This window comes from Gymnoscopelus microlampas (genome assembly GCF_963454915.1).
Source record: "Gymnoscopelus microlampas genome assembly, chromosome: 19".
Lineage (NCBI taxonomy): Eukaryota > Metazoa > Chordata > Actinopteri > Myctophiformes > Myctophidae > Gymnoscopelus > Gymnoscopelus microlampas.
The window spans coordinates 16,952,443-16,976,691 of NC_139956.1; the positions used below are offsets into that span (position 1 = coordinate 16,952,443).

The window sequence follows — 24,249 nt, forward strand, 5'->3', positions numbered from 1 at the left end:
GATCTGCTTTTTTCAAATCGCCAACATATAAATGGATAAAGTGCTTAAAATGATTGTGATGCTACATTAACTACTTAGGCTGGGGACCCCCTGGGACCCCACTTTGAGAGACACTGCCATAGAGAGTATTCTGACCAGATGCATCATTGCCTGGTACAGAATATGGTCAAAACACGACTGCAAGACTCAACAGAGGATGGACAAAACAACACCAGATCCTATAGTCACCCCAGCAACTGACTGTTCTCTCTGTTACTTACCACAATTTCTGATTTGTACCGTTATCTTTCAGTATTACACTGCACTTTAGAATGTTCCCTTTAGCTGTCACCAGTTCACTTTACTGCCACCACTGCAGTTGGTGACTGTGCTATTTATATGCATAGCTTTGCATACATTATAGACTGCACAGAATAGTGTGAATAGTTTAATATACTGTATATAGATTGTACACTCTCAGAGTTACAGGCCCGTAAGGGTCCATTTTGTTCCTAACTATGAGTCATTTGCTCGAGACCCTGGCTGGAACGTCCTCAAAGCACCCCCGGGCCCCGAGAGTCCCCGGACCGCACGGTTGAGACTCACTGGCATAATGTGATAGCTATGAAATGACAGGTCATGGAGGCCATCAAGGCCATGGCTGCTGTACGGCCCCTCAGTTTGGCCTTCTGCCCCTCAAAAAATGATATGCCCTGAGGCCAAAGTGGCCTTGATGCCCCAGCTAGTTGCTTTCCTATTGAGGTCTTTCTGCCCTCAAACAATTTACAACACCAAAGGTCAAGTGGCCTTGCCCCTTAAATGATGAAATTGCAGGCCTGTGTTACAGTCTCCGAGGTTAGGACACTTATTTAGATTATTGGTTTTGTGGTTTCTGTATTTAAGGGAGTGTTTTTCTTTCAATAAAAGAAAAAGAATACGACGGCAGCCAACCTTAGGGCCAATAGATAGTATTTAGCTTAACGAGCTGTGGGAGAGATTTTATGTAAGTGGATAATACGGAGATCCTGACAGGTGACTACTGTTTTATTGTTATTCTATTGTTTCTCTCTCTAGCATCCAGAGCGAGGCTCACTATGATAAACACCATGTCTAAGATTCGAGGCACGGAGAAGGGTCCAGGTTACCTGCAGGCTGAGGCCGTCCTGGGAGAGGCCATGCAGAGGTTCGGACGAGAGCTCGACGATTCGTGCTTCGGTGAGTGTGGGCGCGCGCACACACACACACACGCACGTGCACGCACACGCACACGCACACGCACACGCACACGCACACGCACACGCACACGCACACGCACACGCACACTCATTCTCTCTCTCTCTCTCTCTCTCTCTCTCTCTCTCTCTCTCTCTCTCTCTCTCTCTCTCTCTCTCTCTCCCCTCAGGTCTGGCTCTGATAGATGCGGGAGAGTCGATGAGGGAGTTGGGGGAGGTGAAGGATGCTTTGGACATGGAGGTCAAACAGAACTTTGTCGACCCACTCCAGAACCTCCATGACAAGGACCTCAAGGAGATCCAGGTACAGACACAACCTCCATGATAAGGACATTGAGGAGATATACTGTAGACGTGTTCCTGTTTGATGTTTACCTGCCACCCCATTCACATGACCCTTTACCCTGTTGATGGGTCACTCCCAAGTTTTGGCTGTGATCTGAAGACTCACATCTTCAGACTCCGCCTCACTCCCTAGCACTTCATTCTCCCTGTATCCCTTCTTGACATCTTTTCTTTCGATGAAGTCCTTCTTATTTTTTTCTACCATAACATGCTATTCAGTCAGATGCTCGGGTCATCGTTTACTTTACCTGCTATCTTTATCATTTGAATGTACAGAATGTGATTTAGATAGAATGTTGTTTAGACAGATGCTATGGGTTCTTTGTTTACCTGGTATTCTAGTTTCTTCAGGCACTACACTGTTCTCTCTGCACTCCTATTTATGAGTTTAATTACCTAGTCGCTCTGGATAAGTGCATCTGCTAAATGCTTAAATTGTAAATTGTATTGTAGTGTATCCTCGCTGTCGGGCGGAAACCTCATATGTCCAAAACTTTAGGGTGATGATTAAAACTTTAAAAAGTTACTTTTCAGCATTCAAATAAAAAAATAGCAAAAGTAGCAGATCTACAAGCTCAAAACACGTCGCGAGTTGAGCTTTTAGATCTGCTACTTTTCATGCCTTTGTTTTGTGTGAAGCTGTTCAAGTATGGCGTTAATTTTACGAAGAAACACAAAAAGTCAGAATAAGGAAATTTCTGCTCGACGGCAGTGATATGAAGGATCTTTGTGTTTTCCTCCTCCTCCTCCTCCTCCTCCTCCTCCTCCACCCTGCAGCATCACATCAAGAAGATGCAGGGCCGTCGTCTGGACTTTGACTACAAGAAGAAGCGACAGGGCAAAGTTCAGGACGACGAGATCAGACAGGCCCTGGAGAAGTTTGACGAGAGCAAAGAGATCGCAGAGCAGAGCATGTTCAACCTGCTGGAGAGTGACGTAAGTGCGTGTGTGCGTGCGTGCGTGCGTGTCTGTGTATGAACGTATACATGAGTATACATACATTTATGAGTTTTCATAAATAAATTGTAGTTTCTATTGACATTTGCCATTAATCAAACTGATATAAACACCAGTACTGTGTGTGTGTGTGTGTGTGTGTGTGTGTGTGTGTGTGTGTGTGTGTGTGTGTGTGTGTGTGTGTGTGTGTGTGTGTGTGTGTGTGTGTGTGTGTGCGTGTGCGTGCGTGTCTGTGCATGATTGGAGAATGAGTATTAGTAAATCAATTGTAGTTTCTATTGACATTTTCCACACGTGTGTGCGTGTGCGTGTGCGTGCAGATAGAGCAGGTGAGCCAGTTGTCAGCATTAGTTCAGGCGCAGTTGGAATATCACAGCCGCTCCGCAGAAATCCTGCAACAGCTGTCTGGCAAGATGGAGGAGAGGTTAGTACATGCACACATGCAGGCTCATACAGCTGTTTAAAATACATAAACACTTTTTTGAAAGATTTTAAACACCTTGGAAATGTCCAGAAATATTCAGTTACATACAGTATAATATGCTGAATTTACTTGAGTAAAAGTATAAAAGTGTTGGCATAAACATTTACTTAAAGTTCCAAAAGTAAAAGTATAATCATTATGCAGAAATGTCCCATTTCACAAGTTTTCAAAATGTATAAACATCTTTTGAAAATAGCAGATCTGCAAGCTCACAACGGTCGCTTTGCGACGCGTTGTGATCTTATCGATCGGCTATTTTCAAATAGCCATAGTATATAGAGATGAAGTGGTTAATGCATGTGTTGTAAATAATAATGATAGTGGATTAAAAGTACATTTGCCTCTGAGATGTAGTGGAGTAGAATTAAAAGGACTGAATTTAAAATACTCCAGCAAAGTAAAAAAAATCCTCAAATTTGTACTTGACTACAGTACCTGAGTACATGCACTTAGTTACTTTCCAGCACCGCCGTATAGCTGCCCCTGAACAACACCTTGGCATACAGTTGCAGTGAGATGAGTGTTTTGTTTTCCCATGCAGGATAAAGGAAGCATCAAATAAACCCAGGAAGGAATACACGGCTAAACCCCGAATGGTGCTGGAGCTCCTGCCCCCCAGCGAGAGTCACAACGGGGGGCTGCACTCCCCCAAAGTCCCCCCCAAGTCCCCTGGCAAATCACCCGGTGGGTGGCTGGGAGTGTGTGTGTGTGTGTGTGTGTGTGTGTGTGTGTGTGTGTGTGTGTGTGTGTGTGTGTGTGTGTGTGTGTGTGTGTGTGTGTGTGTGTGTGTGTGTGTGTGTGTGTGTGTGTGGTGCTTTGTTCCACAAAAAATGTTCTTCTTTCATGTATCGTCACATGTTCAACATCGTGTGGCCCATGCCCTCGTGTCTGGATCTATTCGTCGAAGAGGCAGGCTTCTGAAGGTGGTCTGTATAGGGCAGTGGTTCTCAAACTTTTTCATGTCAAATTGATATGTACTGCGGACCCCCATCTCAAAAATATTTTGTGCCAGGAACCTCCAGAAGCAAGGATTTGAGTTAAACATTTTCATTTAAAAAATATAAGATTTGCAAACATTTTCACGATTATTAAAAAATAGCAGATCTACAAGCTCATAGCGCGAAGCGACGCGCTATGAGCTTGTAGATCTGCTATTTTTTAATAATCGTGAAAAAGCCAAAGTAAAAATATGTTTAAAGTGGTTAAAATGATTGTGAGACTATATTAACACATTTTGCTGGGGAGCCACTGGTACTCCCCCAAGGACCCCTGGGGCTCCCCCGACCCCACTTTGAGAACCACTGGTATAAGGGGCAGGTGGTAATGATATGCTCGGCAGTCTGCTCAGGCTCAAATCTTAAAGTTTGTTTATACCTCTGTAAGTCATTACTGACATAAGCCATAATCCGTAATTATGTTTTCGTTGTGCTTCTTACCCTAAAAATATTCTTGTAAGGCGGCCATCGCATTCCAAAATGTTTGCAGATTTACATGATTGCTCCTATAAACAGGCAACAGGAAATTCACGACTAGCTAAGAAGTAGTAAAAGTGCGACATCTAGTGGCTGAATGTTGCCTAGTGCAATATACCTGTAGTTCTCAAACTTTTTGTTTTCAAGGAACATCTGGGAGTGTACACTATCCTTTTGTAAACTTGAGTAAAAGTATAAAAGTATTGGCATCAAAATGTACATAAAAGTTCAAGTAAAAGTATAATCATTATGCAGAATGTCCCATTTCACAAGTGTTCAAAAATGCTTTTTGTACACTCTCAGAAGTACAGACCAAAGGAACACTTAGGGTCCCTAGACCCCACTTTGTGAACCACTGTTCTAGTAATCCTATAATGTATTCAAGTGCGATATTCATGTCATTACACACACATATTCCATGTTAAGTTTACTTTTCTTGTGTGTCCCTGCCCAGCACCCATGGACCAGCCCTGCTGCCGGGCGCTCTACGACTTTGAGCCAGAGAACGCGGGCGAGATGGGCTTCAAGGAGGGCGACATCATCACCCTGACCAATCAGATCGACGACAACTGGTACGAGGGCATGATCAATGGCCAATCGGGCTTCTTCCCCATCAACTACGTGGATATCCTGGTCCCGCTTCCTCATTAGGCCCCGCCCACTCCCCCCCCCCCCCCCCCCCCCCCCCACCGCGACCGATTCGAAGCCCCCCCCCCCCCCCCAACAGCCTGTACTTGTGTAAATTAACAAACCACGCCCTCCTCCTTCTTCTTCTACTGCTTCTTCTGCGCTTCTGTGCGATTCTGCTTTTCACTCAACTGAAATGGACGGCAAAGGGTTTCTATGGACTTGGAGACAGAGACGGAGGAATGGGAGCATGCCAGACGAAGAGAGATTGAAGGAGGAGAGGAGAGGAGAGGAGAGGAGAGGAGAGGAGAGGAGAGGAGAGGAGAGGGAGGACAGGAGAGGAGATGGTGAAGCCCCGTGCTCTGTTTGTGCTCCGTTCAGCCTTGCTGCACTGATAGGACTGGTGACTCGTCGAAAGAACTTGTGAAGGGGCAGTTTATGCGTATGTGCATGTACCTCTGTGTGCGCGTGTGTGTGTGTACGTGTGTGCGTGCGTGCGTGCGTGCGTGCGCGTCAGTCTGTTGTTCTACTCTGAGCAGCCCATCCTGCTTTCTCGGTTTCGTTCACTCCCTGTCACCTTCTCGGATTTGTTCCCTCCTCTGCTTATTTGTGGATTCTCTCTCTCTTCCCTTGACGGACAGCCTTGATTCACCGTTTAAAACGCCCCATATGTCTGTCTCTCTCGCTCTCTCTATCTCTCTCTCTCTCTATCACTCTTTCATATCTCTTTCCCCTGTCTACATCTCTTCCTGTTGGCCCGGGCTCCCCACACAGGAAGCAAAGCACGCCTTTATCATCAGACCTGAAGTTTGAATTGTTCTCGCTGTTGCTTGTCAGCTCCGTAACGATCTTGTCACAGTTGTTGTTTGTCGTTAAGGGACAGCGTGAACACAGAAAGCCACTCCCAGCTGTACGTTCAAAGCTCGTAGGACATCCAAAGGACAGAGAGACGAGAGGAGACAGGATGACGTTTTCAAAACCGTGTCGTTGCTGTCGAACAAAGCTGTTTGATGACTTTTATTTTCATTTTGAGGTCACAACACTCAGATAATAACTTTATTGATCCCGCGGGAGAAATTCAGGCACCAAATTTCTCTGATAAACGACCACAATAGGCCTTTTTCACAAGCAGACAATTTTGACATAAATAGTTGTGTGATGTATTTGGTCCCATATCCGAAACAGCTCAGCTCGTTACCTTTGGACTGGTTTTAGAGTGTTGCAAACCACATTTTTGTGAATTATGTTGCAAGCAGTTGTAAGTTTTCAACACGGCTCATAATGAATCTTTTGGTCAGAACTAAGCATCAATTATTTATGTCAGTATGGCTTTCATGAAAAAGGTCTATTTAACCAACTAAGCCCGAAAATAGCCGATCTGCAATGCACTGCGACACACTGTCAGTTTGCAGATACGGTACGGTACAGACTAGCATCATGCCCAAAATAGCAACACCAGGGTTGACGTGGTTTTAAAAGTTTAACTTGTGAAAGGTTCAACTTGAAGTGACCCCCGGTTGATGGTTTACATAAAGCAGCACCGTAGAGGGCATTTCACACATGTACACACACACACACACACACACACACACACACGCACACACGCACGCACGCACGCGCGCGCACACACGCTTGATTTACAGAATTAGCGTTGTAACGTTGCTGTCACAGATTCAAATCTGACCTCACCCTTTGATGCATGCTTCTCTCTCGTCCACTCAACACTGGACTGTATGTTCTGTACGTTGTGTAATGAAACAGCAAGCAAGGACAACACGGCGCTATCGACCACAACATGAACAGACTTCCTAAGCCAATTGTTTGCGTTGTGAACTCACCTTAAGAAACGCGTGTTTCTTTTGTTTTGTTTGTGTTCTTTGGGGTGAAACTGATGTGTCTACTTTTTGGTATTCAAATGGACAAAGAAGACACCCGTTGACGTCTTTTTCTCCGTGTAACCGTTCTGACGTGGTTCTGTATGTTCACAGTGTGTTGTATGTACTGTGCGGGACAGACGCTTGACTCATTCGATCTGCTCCCTTTGCATGCAGGATTTTAAACAGTAGCAGAAGACCATCTGGAAATCCCTGTTCCAGCCACCATGCATGCGTGCATGCATGCATGGGACTGCACGATACTGTCGCTCAGTGCCTCTCATCCTTTTTCATTTCAAGGACCTCCAGTTTGATATGCATTAGATTAGGTAACAGACCACCATTTGATACCATTCCATATTTCGGGGACCCCAATTGCTGAGGTGGAGCGCAACACCTACCATCAGCTCCCACACTGTGCTATTCATACGCACAAGTTGGCGGCGCCCGGGATTGAACTCAGAACCTTGTGGTCTAAATTTAGAACCTTTCGTCATGCACATTTACCATTGTCAAACAGCACACAATCAGCATCGCATAACAAAATGTAGACATTTTAAACAGGTCTTGTCGGGCGCAGAGCAACAGTATGGTGTATAAGTGTATGTACAGTATAAGGCTAGAAATGGGACTTCTATGGTGACTATACATTGCAGTATACTGTATGTGCATATTTAGTATTCTGTTTACGACAGTATTTACGTTTTGATTAACCTCGTTCCCAGGCTTTTTCCTCAAGGAGAAAAGTCTGGTAGAGAACCATGGCAGAAAGTGTCTATAGGGCGGAACTATCGTTGTATGAACTTCCCCCGGAAGCTGATTTTTTCCCCCGACCAATCATGACACGGTGTTCATGCCTGGGGGAATGTACAGCGTAAATGTAACTTCCTTGGGTGGTACTTCTTGTATTTCCGCATAGACACTTTCAGTAGAAGTTCTTGCCCAGCATAAGCTTTGACTAAGCCTCCCAAGACGAGAGCTCCGGACAATTAAGATGGGGGAGGTGTTTATTTATTGTTGTAAGGCATATGAAGGTGAATGTGTGACATTCTGTCATTCAGAGCCATGTGTTCTCTATCATGTCAACACTATCTCTCCACCCCAGTGATTCTCAACCTGTGGGCTGGGGCCCACTGGTGGGCCGTGAAGATATTGCTAGTGGGCCCCCAAAATATTGGCAAAACAATTAAGATTATAATGATAGTATAATCTTAATGTTAAAAGAAAAAAAAGTGTCATGTTATTTTTTCTTTAAAACATTTAAAAATGAGGTTTCATTATTATACAGATAAATAGGAACTTAAAGTATGCTACTGAACACAATCAATTGTTTGATCATTAAAACAAACCCTGAAAATGCCCCCATATGACCACGGCAGCCAAAACCGTTTGCTGTTGCAAACGGTTTTGAGATTTTCAAATGGGCCCTGATCCAGAAACGGTTGAGAACCCCTGCCCCACCCTACATATTCCATTATGTACGGGGACTGACCCCCACATCACCTGTGGTGGCTACACACGGATTAGCAACACGTGGGTATATAAGCGTCACACGTGCGTGGTCACTCCGGTTAACCTTGATTGGAAGGCATATCAAAGCGGCTCTGAGCTGTAGAGATAGTTTCTCCACTCAGAGAAACTGGCTTATAATGTAACCTTCCGCTCAGTGGTGTGGAGATTCCTTTCCGGGTCATTGATCTTTCTACCGTTGTCCCAGCTGTGGCTCAAACGCAGGTTATGCTGCTCTTATGAGCATCTGTTACACTGCAGCAAAAAAAAAAAAAACGTCAACAAACAACATCAAAAATTAACAAGTGTTTTATTCTTGTTACGTTTTGAATTACTTTCTTGAAAGTAAATGAAAAGGTTTGGCTGAGATGAGGTCAATCGTTTTAAATTAATTTTCCTAAAACAAGGGGCTGCATGTTGTTGCGCCATCAGTTTATTTATTTGGTTTTCCATCACTTTGGCTGGAAAACCAATAAATAGCTCACTGCAATGACATTTTGTTAATGAGAATCAAACACTTGCTATTACATCAGTGACTTCTTAAGTCACTTGTTTTGTACAGTGTGATGCTGTGTTTTTTGTCTATTTCTCTATGTATAAAATAACCATGCGGGGCCTGCATTGTATATTTAGCCCTGCACTGCTTCTGTGGTGCAAATATACATAATGTCTGGTCTTATTTTCATGCAGACATAATGTACCATGATGATACAATAGAAACATTGCAGATTACCAGATCCAACATCCATAGGAATGTGTGGCAGCATGGCTAATGCTAAGATACCGTACCTGACGCGACGTGGCTTGCCTCCTGCTTGGTCCTGCTTGGAACTATACTGTAGATGGCCACCCTAGAATGGACGGAAGTCCCGTTGAAACGCCTTTGCCGGATGCTTCTCCAAACCTCAATGACACTAAACCCATGCCTATTCTGAACCACACTTACAGTGCCTATCCTTAACTAAAGATAATTAGTTAAACCCATGCCTAAACCTAAGTTTAATTCATTAAACCCATGCCTAAAAGTGAAGGCGCCCGTTCACTTCCATTCTATGCGAGCAATGGGGTGGAGCTTCCATTCACGGTGCGTTGGTACGTCAGGTGCCGTCGCATGGAGATCAACAATTTTGACATCACGCCACAGACCGGTGGGACGGATTGACGCCTCGGCATGCGTTGGCTTCTCCCCTTTAGTTGCGCATGTGTGACCGTACCCTTAATGCAGTTTTTTTTAGGGTGGCCATCAAGTGACAAAGCCTTGATCCTTAATTGAACACAGGGAGGCGGGAACTAGCATGTCCTACACGCTGTATGTTTAAAATGTAGTGCATCAGATGCCATTAGTTGAGTAATTTACTGTTAAATTGAGGGGTTCAGGCTTCGACATCACAGACAATGAATGTCTTGCTGTTTCAAATAGGGTTAAAATTGTTTATTATTGCACACTAATAGCCTGTTATCATTTGAAGCCTCTTGTGGTGTTCACCAAGGATCACAACAAACAATGACTTCCCACGGGAATCCGAGCTTTTCCGACCTAAACCACATGAGCGCTAACGAACATACCCAGTGAATTCACCATGGCTAAAGTTACCTTTTTGGTCAGTTCATCTGTTGTCATATGAGACTTGATTGGTGACATTGGTGCATGAGAGGGCGTGATAGCCACTTGCACAAGCTGCTTCACGTTAGGTCGTTTTATATTTCGTCGTACTTTGTTAACGGTGTAACGCAGAAATAGCGAAAGTAGCTGATGTGACACGTCGTGAGCTTGTAGATCTGCTGACATTTTCGAAACGTGTTAATATTTTTCAAAAGTGGTGAAGATTTTCCACCATAATGAAACGTCCATCCAGCATTACCCACGCCTACAGTATGTTGTTACGTTCTTACCACAGAAACCAATGCAGATGGCTAGGTCGACGATGTATGAAATCCTATCTGATCATGTGGACAGCCAGTCCTAAAGATTAGATTTTTAGAAACAAATGGGATTTGCCAGCAGTCTGAACAAAGCCTAAGCCCTCTTTTGTGGTGTTTGCTCTGACAATATTATTTCCAGCACTGTAGCCGTACCATCAACATGTTGAAATTATATCAGATCAACATGTATTTACACATCTGATACATTATAAACTGGTACTGCGATATTCACATGTTATACCAATAGTGGATCAATAGTATTTCATTAATGAAAAGACAATAAGTTCTCATTACAAGGCAATAAGTGATAATAATAATAATAATAATAATAATAATAATAATAATAATAATATTGAGAAACCAATACAATAAGATTAGGAGATGGTTGGAGAGGAAAGCTATAGATAAATGACTACTCTATCTACTTACGTATTTGTCTAGCTATTCCAATCTATTGTCTTTATTGAAATACAATGAATTTTCCGTTACCAAAGTAGACTCAAGACAACCAATACCCATGACAATAACTACAAAATGTAATGTCTCTCTCTGTCCATCCGTCCGTCCATGTTCTTGCTCGTTGACAGATCTTTTATAAGTTTCTTATTTTTTGTTTGTTTGGCACTTCTCTTTAAAAAGCTGCAATATCTTTGTTTTCTTTAATGTATACATTTTATTTTTAATTGTTGTTGGTTTTTCTTTGGCACGTTCTCTGAGAAATCGATTTCCTCTTTCTTTGTTTCTTTCTTTCTTTCTTTGTCTCTCTTTTTTCCTTTGTTCTTTCTTTTCTTCCTTTGTACTGCTGTTTTGCTCTCTATGGCGACATGTATTCTAACCTCAATGAGGATCCTGTAGCGTACATTAATTGTTCCTGTCTGTCCAGTGCTGTCTCCTTAATGTTAACCTGACTTTACAACAGCCTGACACCCAATCAAACCATTCACCAGCACAAAGGACCTTTGCACAAACGAAACCACAAGATTGAAAGTAATTCATTACTATCATTGGTAACACCTGTGTTCACCCTACTATTTCATGTCAAAATGGTTGCTGCGAAAAATGTCTATTTATACTCAGTCGCACGAGGGTGTCGTTTGCCAAAAAGAACAGATCTACAAGCTAACCATTTGTCATTTTGGCAAGCGACACTGTCATACTAGGATAAATTAGGGTATATTTAGCTTAAAACAGCTTAAAGTCATCAGCATCCAGTCAGAGCATTTAGCTAAAGCAGAATGTAGCCAAATAGTTTGAAAAATGTTACTTTTACTTTTTACATTTGGCCTAAATATAAAAGAGTAAAATATACTTAATAAATAAATGAAAAGTGAAAATCATGTTGCATCAATGCCTACAGTAGTACAATTAAATTTCTTAAAAATGTTACGTAAGTAAAACTAACTTTACTACCCACCTCTGTTCAGCACTGATTAAACAATCATTTTAGAACCAATTGGAATAGTTTATAACAATAGTAATAATAATGATCATAAACCCCACCCACATGGGACTCCTCAGGTGACAGAACCAAATGCTCACAGTTGAATTTCAATGGACTAGTTTCAGGTTGTAAACTGGACCTCGTGGCTGGGTCCTAGAGACCAGTGGTTCTCAAATGTTTTCATTTCAAGGACCCCCATGGTGTGCATATTAGACCACCAACTCCCTTAACTGTGAGAGCGTACAATTGGAACCAAATGGACCCGCAATTCATTTGTGTGCTCTCAAAGTTACAGTCTAAGGATCCATTTGGTGCCTAAAACTAAATAAATAATTTAGCTGCGGGGACCCCTTGGAACCCCTTGGGGGGTCCCCCGGAACCCACTTTGAGAACCACTGCTATAGACCGTGTCAGTGGAATTTGCATTGCTAGGAAACAGCTTGGGTCCAAGTGTGTTTCCTGTCGCAGATTTTATGAATATCAGTAGCCGACCGGAAATAAACTTGGAGCCTTTGGAGTGTTTATATTGTCATGTGTGAAAAGGTCCGTAGGCTAGCCCTGGCCTACGAGTCCTGTCCTGATGTCTTTATGGTGCGCTCTGTGAGTGTGTGAGTGTGTGTGTGTGTGTGTGCGTATGTGTGCATGCGCGTGGGCCTTTATGTATATACTGTATACACCTCTTAACGGTATTAATTTGACTTATTTATTTGTTTTATTTAAGAATCCGTTCCTGTGTCCTATTTATTGCACCTGTACGTATATACAACATGTTTGACCGTTTGAGCGTGATTGGCGCTCAATGTGAAGGGGGGAGGGGTTTGACGCTGTGGGAGGAATAAATTAAAGGATAGAGGGTCGGGGGGTGTATGCCGGGATGACAGGATAAAGAGGGAGGGAATGTAGATGGACAGATGGACAAACATCGGAGGGAAGGGGTTCGACGTGGGAAACAATTATCCTTAGTGTGATTTGAAACCTTAACTGTTCTGTCCTTGTATCTGATGATGATGATGATGATGATGATGATGATGATGATGATGGTGGTGGCGGAGGAGGTGATGATCATGATGAAGACTCTACAGAGACACTGTATGTAAACCTGCTTGTTGTGAAGATGAATTAAGATGTTAATGACCAATAAAACACTATCAGACACAACACACAGGACACGCCTCTGGACTGCTCATTTTTGGAAAATATAGACGATCTAAAAGCTTGCAGTGGGTTGCATCGTGACGCGTTGTGAACTTGTAGATCGGCTATTTTCAAATAATTACCTAATTGGTTCCAATTGTACGCTCTCAAAGTTATGGGAGTTGGTGTCACACCAAAATGGGGGTCATTGATACATATCTCCAACATACAGTCATTGAATTACTTCATATAGATCCCAATTTAGAATAACCAATTAACATGACAATTAAAAAATAAATCTCCCCAAATGAAAAACTGGTTGAAAGTGGCCAAATAAAACAGGTGATAAAATATAAACAATAAATCAACAAGCAGGCAGACATGTCAGCTGTATATGTGATATGTGTGTATATTCCATTGTCTATATGACATCACAACATTACTTAGCTGGGTGCACACAATGGCAAAAACAATCAACATAGAATATTTCTAGTTCTAGCAACCATATAGTATAAAAAGTGTTTGCAATGTTTCTACAATATAAAGTGATTTCTTGATGTTTAATACTAATAATATTGTCAATCCATTTTTGTTCAGCAAACCTGGGCATAATACTGACACAAAACCAACCAATTCTGGTTGAAACATTGGAAATGAAATGCAAAGGGATTATCAATGTATTTATTTATTTTCCTTCAGCAATGAAACATCAACATTCCAGTGCAGACAGAATGACCATTTGAGATGAAACAAACAAAACAAAACAAATCCTTAAATCTCAAGCAATGTAGTCAGTCCCTAGAGCCCATACTTTAGGTCATACCTATCCCAGCCCCCACCTTCACTTAATGCACCCCGCTGGTCAATAACTGAATACGGATATATTATTGATTTCAGCTGTTCCAAATTAAAGCATGCAAGTTACATGACTTGTTTTAATTATTTACTACAGTCCATTGTATTAAATTGTAATGTATTGTATACCATTAGTATGTCCAATATTTGTATTTAAGTTACTAAAATGAATAGTATTACTAAATAATATATATGATATTAAATAAAATGTTAAACTGAATAATAATTGTTAACATCCCTGTATTACCACTAGATTTGTGACTATCACCTTGGAGAGAGTGTGGACATTTAGTGGCCCTCTACAACATGAATGTTTCCCACTAGACATTAAGGTGGTCATTAAAATGGGTCCCCAATTGTATGTTTTATTTATTTTTAACAAATTGTAATGTTTAACTCATGTTTGATCTTATGGAGCGGATGACAGTCAAAAGTTAAAGTCACACCTCACGAAGGTTATGTATTCATGTGTCGCATATTTTAGGAGGCCACCTTCTGTGGCTCTTCCCTACTTTGTACCAGATTAGCAAAAACTGCTACAGGAGTTTATTCACAGTTTCTCTCATTTCTGCCTTTTTCTTCTGCTCCTCTGATTTGTCAGCTCAACTAGATCTGCTTTTGCACAAAGAATGCACCAGAAACTCAGCAACCATAATATTCTGGATATTATTTTTGCAAGACTACAGAGAAAATGCTCAAACTGACTGCTTAAATCAGGTAGTGCTTCCCCCCAATGCACAACCACTGAGGATGAAAACCGAGCCTCCTCCCTAACTGCCTGCGTAAGCCATAGTCTTATGCATTGGGGAAGACTAGTCAATGCTACTGATGGATGGTGACCCCATAAGACAACTGCTGCTGACCACACGGACAACATACCAAAATAATAAACCAGCTTGGAAAAAAAGAAAGAAAAACAAAATTAAAGAAAAGGTTAAGGAATAGAGATATGAATAAAACAAGAAAAACAGGTCAGAAATGTCAAACATGCCTAATGAGTAAAATGTAAACATAAGGTGCATGGTTGAAACAGGCACTACCACATATACTCTCGGCTCATCGCAGTCACTCCCCGTCTCTCTCTCTCCCTGTACTTCCACTGTGTACTATCAATAAAGGCAGAAACCCCCCAAAACACACACACACACACACACACACACACACACACAAATCGTTTATATAGTTTCCACATTTGATCCTTGTTTGTCTAAACCTGTCTATTTTTGTATATTGTATACAAAACACCATTGTGCGACAAAGCGTTTAATTATTAACTATATTAAATATTAAATATATGTATATATATATATATATATATATATATGTATATATATATATATATATATATATATATATATATATATATATATATATATATATATATATATATATATATATATATATATATATATATATATATATATATATATATATATATATATATATATATATATCCTACTGTAAAATTAGGAAATCTATGTCTGTCTGGACTTGCACCTGGGCATTAACCATTGGCATATGAAGATAGTGACGAAGCCAATTTTTCACTTTTTCCAAATTTAAACTGTAGTGCTACTGTGTAATGGGCTATGGAAGGTACTTAGCAGTTCAACAGTTCAGGAGTCAACCAAGGGTTGACCACTTAAACCCTCTATACCTAGGTTTTTTTTGGCTAATGTTCCTCTCAGAATATGGACGCTGGGGGTTCAAGTGGTTTTAAAGAAAGATGTTTTGTCATCCATGATTCGACCACTAAATCTTACCAACAAGCAACTGGATCACAATGCTGCTGTGCAGGGATGGAACAAAACACTTGTACGTCCCCTCATCTGAGAGTTTCACATTGGATATCTTCAGTGATATGTTACCATGAGACAACTCCTCATGAAACAGGTACGTCCTGTGTTTGTACAATGGGTTGAGAGGCTGGGAAACCTCATGTCCATCTTGGAGGAGATACAAAGTTTGGCTTCAGGTCAGGTCTGGTCCACTCCACTGTCATCCTGGCTGCGCTGACAGATGGTTCAATGTGACAAGGAAGGACCACATCATCTCCCACTTTGACCTGCACAGCCTGAGGTGACCCCATCACCTGATGTTCTCCTTAAAACAAAATAAAATGTCTTTAGCATAATTCATTCAGTGGTGGAAGAAGATTTTTTTTGTTTGATCGACCACTTCAGCTATTTATGTTCAAGGCCTAATTGGTTCTCACTATTAATGCACATTATAATATGGAACCAGTTCTGTCTACTCACTCTCAGAGTGGATAGTTCAGAAACCTGTCTACCAGTGACATCATCTGTAAGCTGGTTTACTATAAATAAGATTTTAAACCTTTACTTTATAGCACCTACCTTATCATCATTTTTAAATTAATGGGACCATGATGTACAAAAACGCACACCATGATAATTGAAAGAAGACTTTAAACTATCAACTGAAAACATAAAGTAGGACTAGGAGAAGGGGCTGAGGCCATAAGAGAACTGCAGTTTTTTCATTGGCATAAGGCTTCATTTTAAGAGGCGGATATTTGTTGCAAGAGTTCATCTCTATAGAGACCAGGCGTGGATGACCGGATCACACTGGTCATGGTTTGCATAATGAAAACCAGGCTTTCCTCCGTGTGGAAAGTGACAACAATAGCCTACTTGTGCTTTATTCCTTATAATAAAACACATTCACATATTTTATCATCAGAATGTATTCTTTGGCAGGCCTGTGATCAAAATGTGGGGTATTAAAACTGACGTGGCTTCTACATAATAGCTGTGCTTTAAAACTGATGTGGCTTCTACATAATAGCCTATAAAATACAATAATTAAGTTATAATTGTGCAAAATCAGTTGAATGCTATAGGCCTACATCAGAACTTTGGCAAGATAATAGGCCCTACCTGTTGTGATCATTAATACAAGCATACATTATAGTTGCATATTGTGTAGGCTATATTCCCGTTTTTTATTTTTTATGTTGTAATAGTAACATCCCATCCCCCTTGTCCGCTGCCTGTTGGTAATTTCCCTTTTTCTAAATACTTGTTTATAACACTTATAAATTGCCTATGTAACTCAGCTTACCTGTCACATATGTGTTGTAGCAGGTGGTCCATGTGACCAGGAAAATGTTGACATAAATCCACATGTAGATAACTTAAGTGAAGCGCACACCGAGCATAAGCAACGGATCTAGAGAAGGGCGTCATTTAGGGTGAGGGGTCACATCTCAAGAGGACACATGTGGCTGACACATGGGTTCGGGTTCGGTCGGTTCCGTCAACAATATAACCTGACACTGTCAAATGGAAGAAGCTTGCGGCACACTAGCTCCATAAAGAACCTCTCACTCCGCTATACAGCTCCGAGATGAGGTTCTATGTGGTTCTCATCCGGGATCGGTCGAACGTCCGCCAAGCTCCGCTGTTTACCCTTTTGTATACATCGTATCCCAAAACTAATGGTAGATTCCAAACCTCACGGATGTTTAAGGTTTGGACCGGAGCATCGGACGTTCGACCGATCCCGGATGAGAACCACATAGAGCCTCATCTCGGACCTGTATAGCGGAGTGAGAGGTTCTTTATGGAGCTAGCGGCACACATTTTGTTTCACAGCCAAATGCAAATAGTCACCATGTTGACTAAGATGTACTGTATGTTCAAATGTTTTGTTGTAAAAAGAAATCATGACCGAAATAAATAAACTAACTAACTAACTAACTAAAGATTTCCGGAGGGAGGGGGTCGAGACTCGAGACGCCGTTAACTCAGCCCACTTTCGCCACCATGCACGGTCCCACTCCAGCCAGCTGGTGGCGGTAATGCATCTTCAATGTGGCTAGTACTACTGGCTACAGTAGCGTTGTTGTTCTTCATGTTGTAGACAGACAGACAGACAAACTCAGACTGTTAGTGTACACACCCAACTCATGTGCTGAAGTGAAAACTGCAGATTTATAAGATGGACATGAGACAGAGAGTCCTCATAGAGCTGGGACACAGAAACAAGACAGAAGTGAGTCAAATAAATAAACAAACCTGTTAATGACAGTACTTTAAGTACATTTTAATACCAAACTTTGGCACTTTTACTCAAGTAAATTATGAATTCCGGACTTTTACTTGTAACAGAGTATTTCTATTGCAGTATTGATACTTTTACTTGAGTAAAACATTTGAGTATTTTTTCCACCACTGCTAATAATTGCATAATAGTGTAAATGTTGTTCTGATACAGATACTCCCTGTGTAAAATTAATAAATCCCAAATGAGTATTTTCTCCACTTTGGATTCTTACTGTACATATGATTTGTCATTTGTGTCTCATTAACACACAGAGACAGTGTTAATAACAGCCCATAGAGAATTAATTTACCACCTTCTGTAGTTAACTTAAAGGAGCACTTCACCCATTTTCAGCCTTATCTTAATATGATTGGTCCTCACTTAATGCTCATTATAAGATGGCACAAATTCCCTCATTGGTGGGCTACGGTCAGTTCAGAAGCCTACCTACCAATACCATAATGGACCACAATGGAAACAAGCCCCTAGGGCTTTTTGTGTTCATTGTAAACCGTACTTCTGTACAATCTGCAAACTAATAGAAACTACAGCCTTTCTCTTCCTGGAAAGTTACTATGCTGAAATAGAAGTAATTAAATGGTGAAATGCAGACTTCTGATTACCAGACAGCCTCTCTACCGGCCTCTCATCTTTAACCCTCATCTCCCTTTCTCTCTTTTCTGTCCCTCCCTTTGTCCATCACTGACCCCCCCCCCCCCCATCCTCTCTTCTTCTTCCTCTCTCTCCTCTTTCTTGTCAGGTTCAGAATTTGGACATTCAGAACTGTCGTTCCAGTGAGGGGAACATTGAAGGAATAACAGAGGAGTTTACCAACCTGGAACAACTCAGTCTCATAAACGTCGGCCTGGTCAGCGTATCAAACATACCCAAGCTGGACAAGCTCAAGGAGGTACATAAAACAAACACATCCAGACTGACTGAAAAAAACACACAAGTCTGTATTCTTTTCAGAACCAGTACTCAAGAAGTAATCTGATCATGATAATAATCTGTTACTGTCTCTTACTTGTCTTTCTCTTAATCTCTCAATTTCTCTCTAGTTGGAGTTGAGTGACAACAGGATATCAGGTGGTCTGGAGGTCCTGGCAGAGAGGCTGGTGAACCTAACGCACCTCAACCTCAGTGGGAACAAGTTCAAAGACATCAGCACCCTGGAGCCCCTGGTGGGTGGAGCTTTGTTGTTCTTTTAAAACGGTTTTACTTCTTTTATTTACATTTCATTTTAGTTACTCTAGAAGTCAACTAAGCAAGCATCATCATCCAGTTCCTTTTCTAAAACTCATAGATTTCATCTAGGGGTTACACTGATGTTGGCCTACAAAGCAACCAAAATCTCACTGCACATCACTTCGTGCTGCGCTGCAAGTTTGTGCATCTGCTATTTTTGAACATTTTTGAAAAATCTTGAAAGTGTTTGAACAGTTGTGAATAATTTAGTTGTTTGTTTTTAACGCAAATCTTCCACGGCCAATACATATCATTGTTGCGGTCCTTGTCACAAAATACTGTTTAGAACTACTGCTTTAGAAGGCATTTGTAGAATCGACCTCAGGTCTTATAATGGGTTAAAACAACGCTCCACACATCCCAGACTCTTCTCCCTCCTGGCTCCCAAACTATGGAACAAACTCCCCATTGCTGTTAGAATTGCAGACTCCCAATAATCTGAAGACTCACCTCTTCAGACTCCACCTCAGCCCTTTGCCCGTACCCCTTCCTGCCACCTTCTGCTTCGTTGTTGAACACATCAGTGATTTGTTTCTCAGTTCACATTTGTTTGATAAGTGATGCCACTTTTTAGTCCACATTGGAGACGTTTCACTTCTCGGACGCATTCCGCTTTTCTGAGTCATATAAACTCTGGGGGGGGGGGGGGGGGTAACCAGTAATATTTTTGGAAGTAACAAAAACGATTGTCTCTGTGTGGTTGTAGCCTAAAAGTATAGCGGTTTATAAACACATCTTTCTTCTACCCTTCCTCCCTCCCCACCAACAGAAGAAACTCCCCCAGCTTGAATCTCTGGAGCTGTTGAACTGTGAGGTGACCAACCTGCCTGACTACAGAGAGTCCATCTTCAAGCTCCTCCCACAGCTCATCTACCTGGACGGGTACGACAAGAACCACTGTGAAAGAGAGGGAGACACAATAGAGGATGATGATGACGATGAAGGTGAGAAAGAGGCATAATGCATTTTTTGGCCACACTATATTGCGGTTCAAAATTGACAGTGTGCCTTTAGCATTCCACTAAATCCAGTATCTTGGTATAATTCTATACATCTTACGTGTGTGTTGTATTATGTAGCAGTATTGGCTCAGAGCCAACTTCGCAACATCTGGAAGTCTAAACAATATAGCCTTAAAACCAAACTCAGGCTCTACAACAGCAATGTTAAGTCTGTCCTGCTATATGGCTCTGAGTGCTGGAGAGTAACAAAACAGGATATGAGAAAGGTTGACGTCTTCCACAATAGCTGCTTACGTAGGATCTGCAACATCTTTTGGCCAAATAGAATCTCAAATGAGGAACTTTATAAGAAGACAGGCAGCATGCATATGTCCCTTGAGATAAGGAGACGGAGGTTAAGATGGCTCGGTCATGTATTGAGGATGCCCAATGAAAGGCTACCCAAAGTTGCCTTGAGATGGACCCCAGTTGGGAAGAGAAACCGGGGTAGACCAAAGATCACCTGGCGAAGGACAGTGATGACGGAGCTGAAGGAGATGGGTCTTTCCTGGGACGAAGCACAGGCCAAAGCACGAGACAGGATTCAGTGGCAGTGTATGATTGCGGCCTTATGCCCCAACCGGGACGAAGAGGATAAGTAAGTAAGTAATTGGCTCAGAGCATCTGCCTGATTCCTGGGCGTTACATACATATTATATACACCTACCGTGGACAAGGGGATTTGTACCTGTTAGATGTTGGTACTATGTTGCATCTGTCGGATGTTTTAGCTCTTCGTTGGATGTTCTGACGTTATGTCGGATGTTCTGACCTTCTGAGGTTCTGACATTGTCAGGTGTTTTAGCATAATGTGGAACCATGGTAGGCCCTTGGGTTGTGTAGCTCCAGTACCTGGCCATGATGTAGGTCAAAATACTATCCATCATATTTATCTGTTGCTCCTCTGCTCTGGTTTGCTTCTTTGCGAAAAGTGTAATTTGGAGACCTGTTTATCAGACAATGAGAGTGAATGGAATCACTCTTAGCTCAGAATCAACAGATAAACACTTGGATATACAGTACTGTATCATGGCCAGCAGACTAAACAACCAAAGGTTCTACCAACATTTAGGGTGGCCGTAGCTTAGTGGGTTGAGAGGCTATCTGGTAATCAGACGGTCACTGGTTCACCTCCTGGCGCGCCCACTAATATTAAGTGGCCCTGAGCAAAACACTTGAACCCTAACTGCTTTCCCCCTGAGCATCAGGGGGTAAAGAATCATAACCATCAGCTGGATGAAGCTGAAACTACATTTCTACTATCAGATCAAATAAAAAAGTTAAACACCTCTCTGTTGGATGTTTTAGTATTGATTTAACATTGTTACATGTGTGTGTGTGTGTGTGTGTGTGTGTGTGTGTGTGTGTGTGTGTGTGTGTGTGTGTGTGTGTGTGTGTGTGTGTGTGTGTGTGTGTGTGTGTGTGTGTGTGTGTGTGTGTGTGTGTGTGTGTGTGTGTGTGTGTGTGTGTGTGTGTGTGTGTGTTCCAGAGGGAATGTCTGGCTATGAAGACTTTGAAGAGGAGGAGGAGGATGATGGTAGTGGATTAGATGATCTGGGACCTGATGATGTGCAGCGTGTTCAGGAGCTGAGAGCTAAAGCTTTTGCAGATGCACAGGTATATCCATAGTAGCCTGTTATGTTCAAATATTTTCTGTCAATACCTACAGTACAACAACCTGTTGGGCAATAACTGTCCTGTGTTTGTCTGTCTGTGATGTTCAGTGTGTAGGTACAGTCAAGAGAATAGACTGCTGCACATACAAATAGAAGAGTAATAGAATACACAGTGGTGTAGATATATGTACATATACATATACGGTAGATGCATTCATTTGACCTGGCAAGGTCGCTGCCTCGAAGCGTTGTAGCCAACTTATGCCAAGGCAGCAAACGCAACATTTTCTTATGTTGTCTAGTGGGTTGTTCTCTGGTGTGTAGTTCCTTTCACTTACGTTGAAGTGGTTGGCGCGCTGAAAGAAGACTACAAGCCAAATGGATGCCAAGTTGGGCCAATACCCTCCCTTCCTATTGGCTGATGCCTGGTCAAAGTTCACCAATGTTGAACTCCATGCTTCAGACGCGCTGAAGGCGACAATAGGAAGCTTATGCTTCTGAAGTTTATGTGTGACCGCGCCCTTATACGTATTTGCACTTGGGTGTGCAGAGCTTGTAGATTCCCTATCTTCAGCCTTAAAGCTTGATTCAATTCTACTCAATAAAGAGATCTAATCATGTCCATGATCTATTGCCCAACAGGCCCGAATTGATGCCCTGAGCTTGGATCAAGCACGTCAGCTGCTGCAGCGCTCCCTGAGGAGGGACCCGAGCTTGATGTTTGATCTCCTCGAATCCACCTCATCCCATGGTCCTCCAGTACCCCCAGTCCCAGGTAAACCCTGGTGGTGTGTTTGCCAGCGTTGCAGGCCCATGCCCACGGATCTGGAAAACAAGTGCTGTGGCCAACAGCCTGACTCCTGCGTGTCCACGCTGCCGCACATGGACGCTTACGTTTTGGATGAGGGGGTCCTTCGCTTCACCAGGTGGATGTGGAGCGAGGCCTTGGTGACGGGCGACGGTCCTCCAGAGCGAGGTGGGAGTCACAGGAAGTTTCGCCAGGCGGCGAACAGGCACTTTCTCGCGTGGCAGTATTCATCGGTGGCGGACAGGATCGTACCCAGCTGCTGTATGTGGAGGATACGTGACCGCTTCCCAGATCCATTCTCACAGTACGACGATGACGACAGCTATTATGCTTAGTGTAATGTTGCTGTCGGGTGGAAACCTTGTACGTCCGAAACCGTTCCTTTTTTATTATTTTAAAAACCTTTTGAAATGGTGAAAATAGCCGATCTACAAGCTCACAACGTGTCGTGATGCGTTGTGAGCTTGTAGATTGGCTATTTTCACCACTTTTGTGTGACACTCTTGTATGATGAAGTAAGGCATTCATTTAAGAACAAGAACAAATTACATAACTGTCAATTATGACGACATTCTGAAAGCAAGGTGTTTCCTCGACCTCCGCGGGAGGCGTTTTTTTTTGTGCCCAGGCCGACCGTATAGTGATAGACAGACCCGGGCTGGTCTGTTCGAAACATGTAGATACAAGGTTTCTGCCCGACAGCAACGATAAGTGTCATTTAGTCGGTACGGTAGTCATCATATTGGTGACGGCATTATCTGTACTAGTGCTATAGATCACTGTTTGTCAACATGGGGTCCTGGCTCCACCAGCGGTCCAAATGGACTCTTACAGGTCTGTAAGTAGCAACACTGAGGATACAGTTGGGGTCGCAGAGATTAAAAAAAAAAAAGAAAGATAGAAAGAAAGGGTTTCAAATGGGGGTCCGTGGCCTCATGCATATTTACTATGGAAATAGGTTAGTTGGATATGTGTGATTGATTTTGTTTGGTCATATTTGTTTGACAATTTACTTTGATATAATGTGTTTTGGGTTACACCATGTTCACTGATCGCTGCTATGAGCATTTCCACTTTATGTTGAGTTGGTGTGTGTTGGCATGTTAATAGTTGTTGTTAAGGATGTTTCTTTGAGTGAGAAACCACCAGACATAGACTCTGATGACAAACCAAATCAGTGTTGACAGTCATAAGGCCTAGATGAATAAATAGGTATTTATACACGCATACCAACATTTAGAAGTAGGAAGCATTGCACACATCACCCAAATAAAAAAGGTACGAAAACCTCAGCTTTTTGATTATACCTACACAAGCAAGATTAAGTCAGTCATTGGTTCTAAATGTTATTTTCAATTAATGTTCGGTTAATTGCCCAGCCATACCTTCAAGCACCCCAAGCACACTGTGACCAATGTAAATACTATGTTCTCTTTGCTATACCTTCTGTTCTTTATTTTTTGGTTATTGTTTATTATAGCCAAATAACCAAATAATTTGACTCTTTTGTACTTGCATAAAGAAAATTAACATAATTTTGTGTTTTGGTTATGCCTCAGTCTTTTGACAGAAAACTACTAATAACAATATTGAATCTTGAAAATAAACCTAATAAGGATTATTCTCCAAGGATGGTATGTGTGTATATTTATATTTTATAAAGTCAAGTCATCTTT

The 24,249-nt window shown here is 42.0% G+C and overlaps 2 protein-coding genes across 2 annotated transcripts in view; both read left to right on the top strand.

Annotated features, from left to right (window-relative positions):
* Nucleotides 1-5,120, top strand: part of LOC311035399 (endophilin-A1-like) — a gene marked incomplete at both ends in the record, with an annotated part of 43,192 nt that extends 38,072 nt beyond the window's left edge. The window contains 6 exons of the mRNA XM_084043573.1: nucleotides 1,054-1,194; nucleotides 1,382-1,515; nucleotides 2,334-2,492; nucleotides 2,834-2,937; nucleotides 3,539-3,681; nucleotides 4,924-5,120. Coding sequence (XP_083899699.1) covers nucleotides 1,054-1,194; nucleotides 1,382-1,515; nucleotides 2,334-2,492; nucleotides 2,834-2,937; nucleotides 3,539-3,681; nucleotides 4,924-5,120 — 878 coding nt within the window. The remainder of the gene's footprint in view (nucleotides 1-1,053; nucleotides 1,195-1,381; nucleotides 1,516-2,333; nucleotides 2,493-2,833; nucleotides 2,938-3,538; nucleotides 3,682-4,923) is intronic.
* Nucleotides 5,121-17,759: 12,639 nt separating this feature from the next.
* On the top strand, nucleotides 17,760-23,979 carry LOC311035394 (uncharacterized protein). Its single transcript, XM_084043566.1, has 6 exons — nucleotides 17,760-17,849; nucleotides 18,661-18,810; nucleotides 18,962-19,084; nucleotides 19,918-20,092; nucleotides 21,639-21,766; nucleotides 22,408-23,979. Exons 1-6 carry the CDS (start codon nucleotides 17,796-17,798, stop codon nucleotides 22,906-22,908), a joined length of 1,131 nt encoding a protein of 376 aa, XP_083899692.1. The 5' UTR covers nucleotides 17,760-17,795; the 3' UTR covers nucleotides 22,909-23,979.
* The last annotated feature ends 270 nt before the right edge of the window (nucleotides 23,980-24,249 follow it).

Bases quoted from the DNA above. Each gene is read 5' to 3' on its own strand.
- LOC311035394 (XM_084043566.1), top strand. From the start codon at position 17,796: ATGGACATGAGACAGAGAGTCCTCATAGAGCTGGGACACAGAAACAAG. The intron at 19,085-19,917 runs GTGGGTGGAGCT...CCCCACCAACAG, and splicing joins TCAGCACCCTGGAGCCCCTG to AAGAAACTCCCCCAGCTTGA. The intron at 20,093-21,638 runs GTGAGAAAGAGG...TGTGTGTTCCAG, and splicing joins GGATGATGATGACGATGAAG to AGGGAATGTCTGGCTATGAA.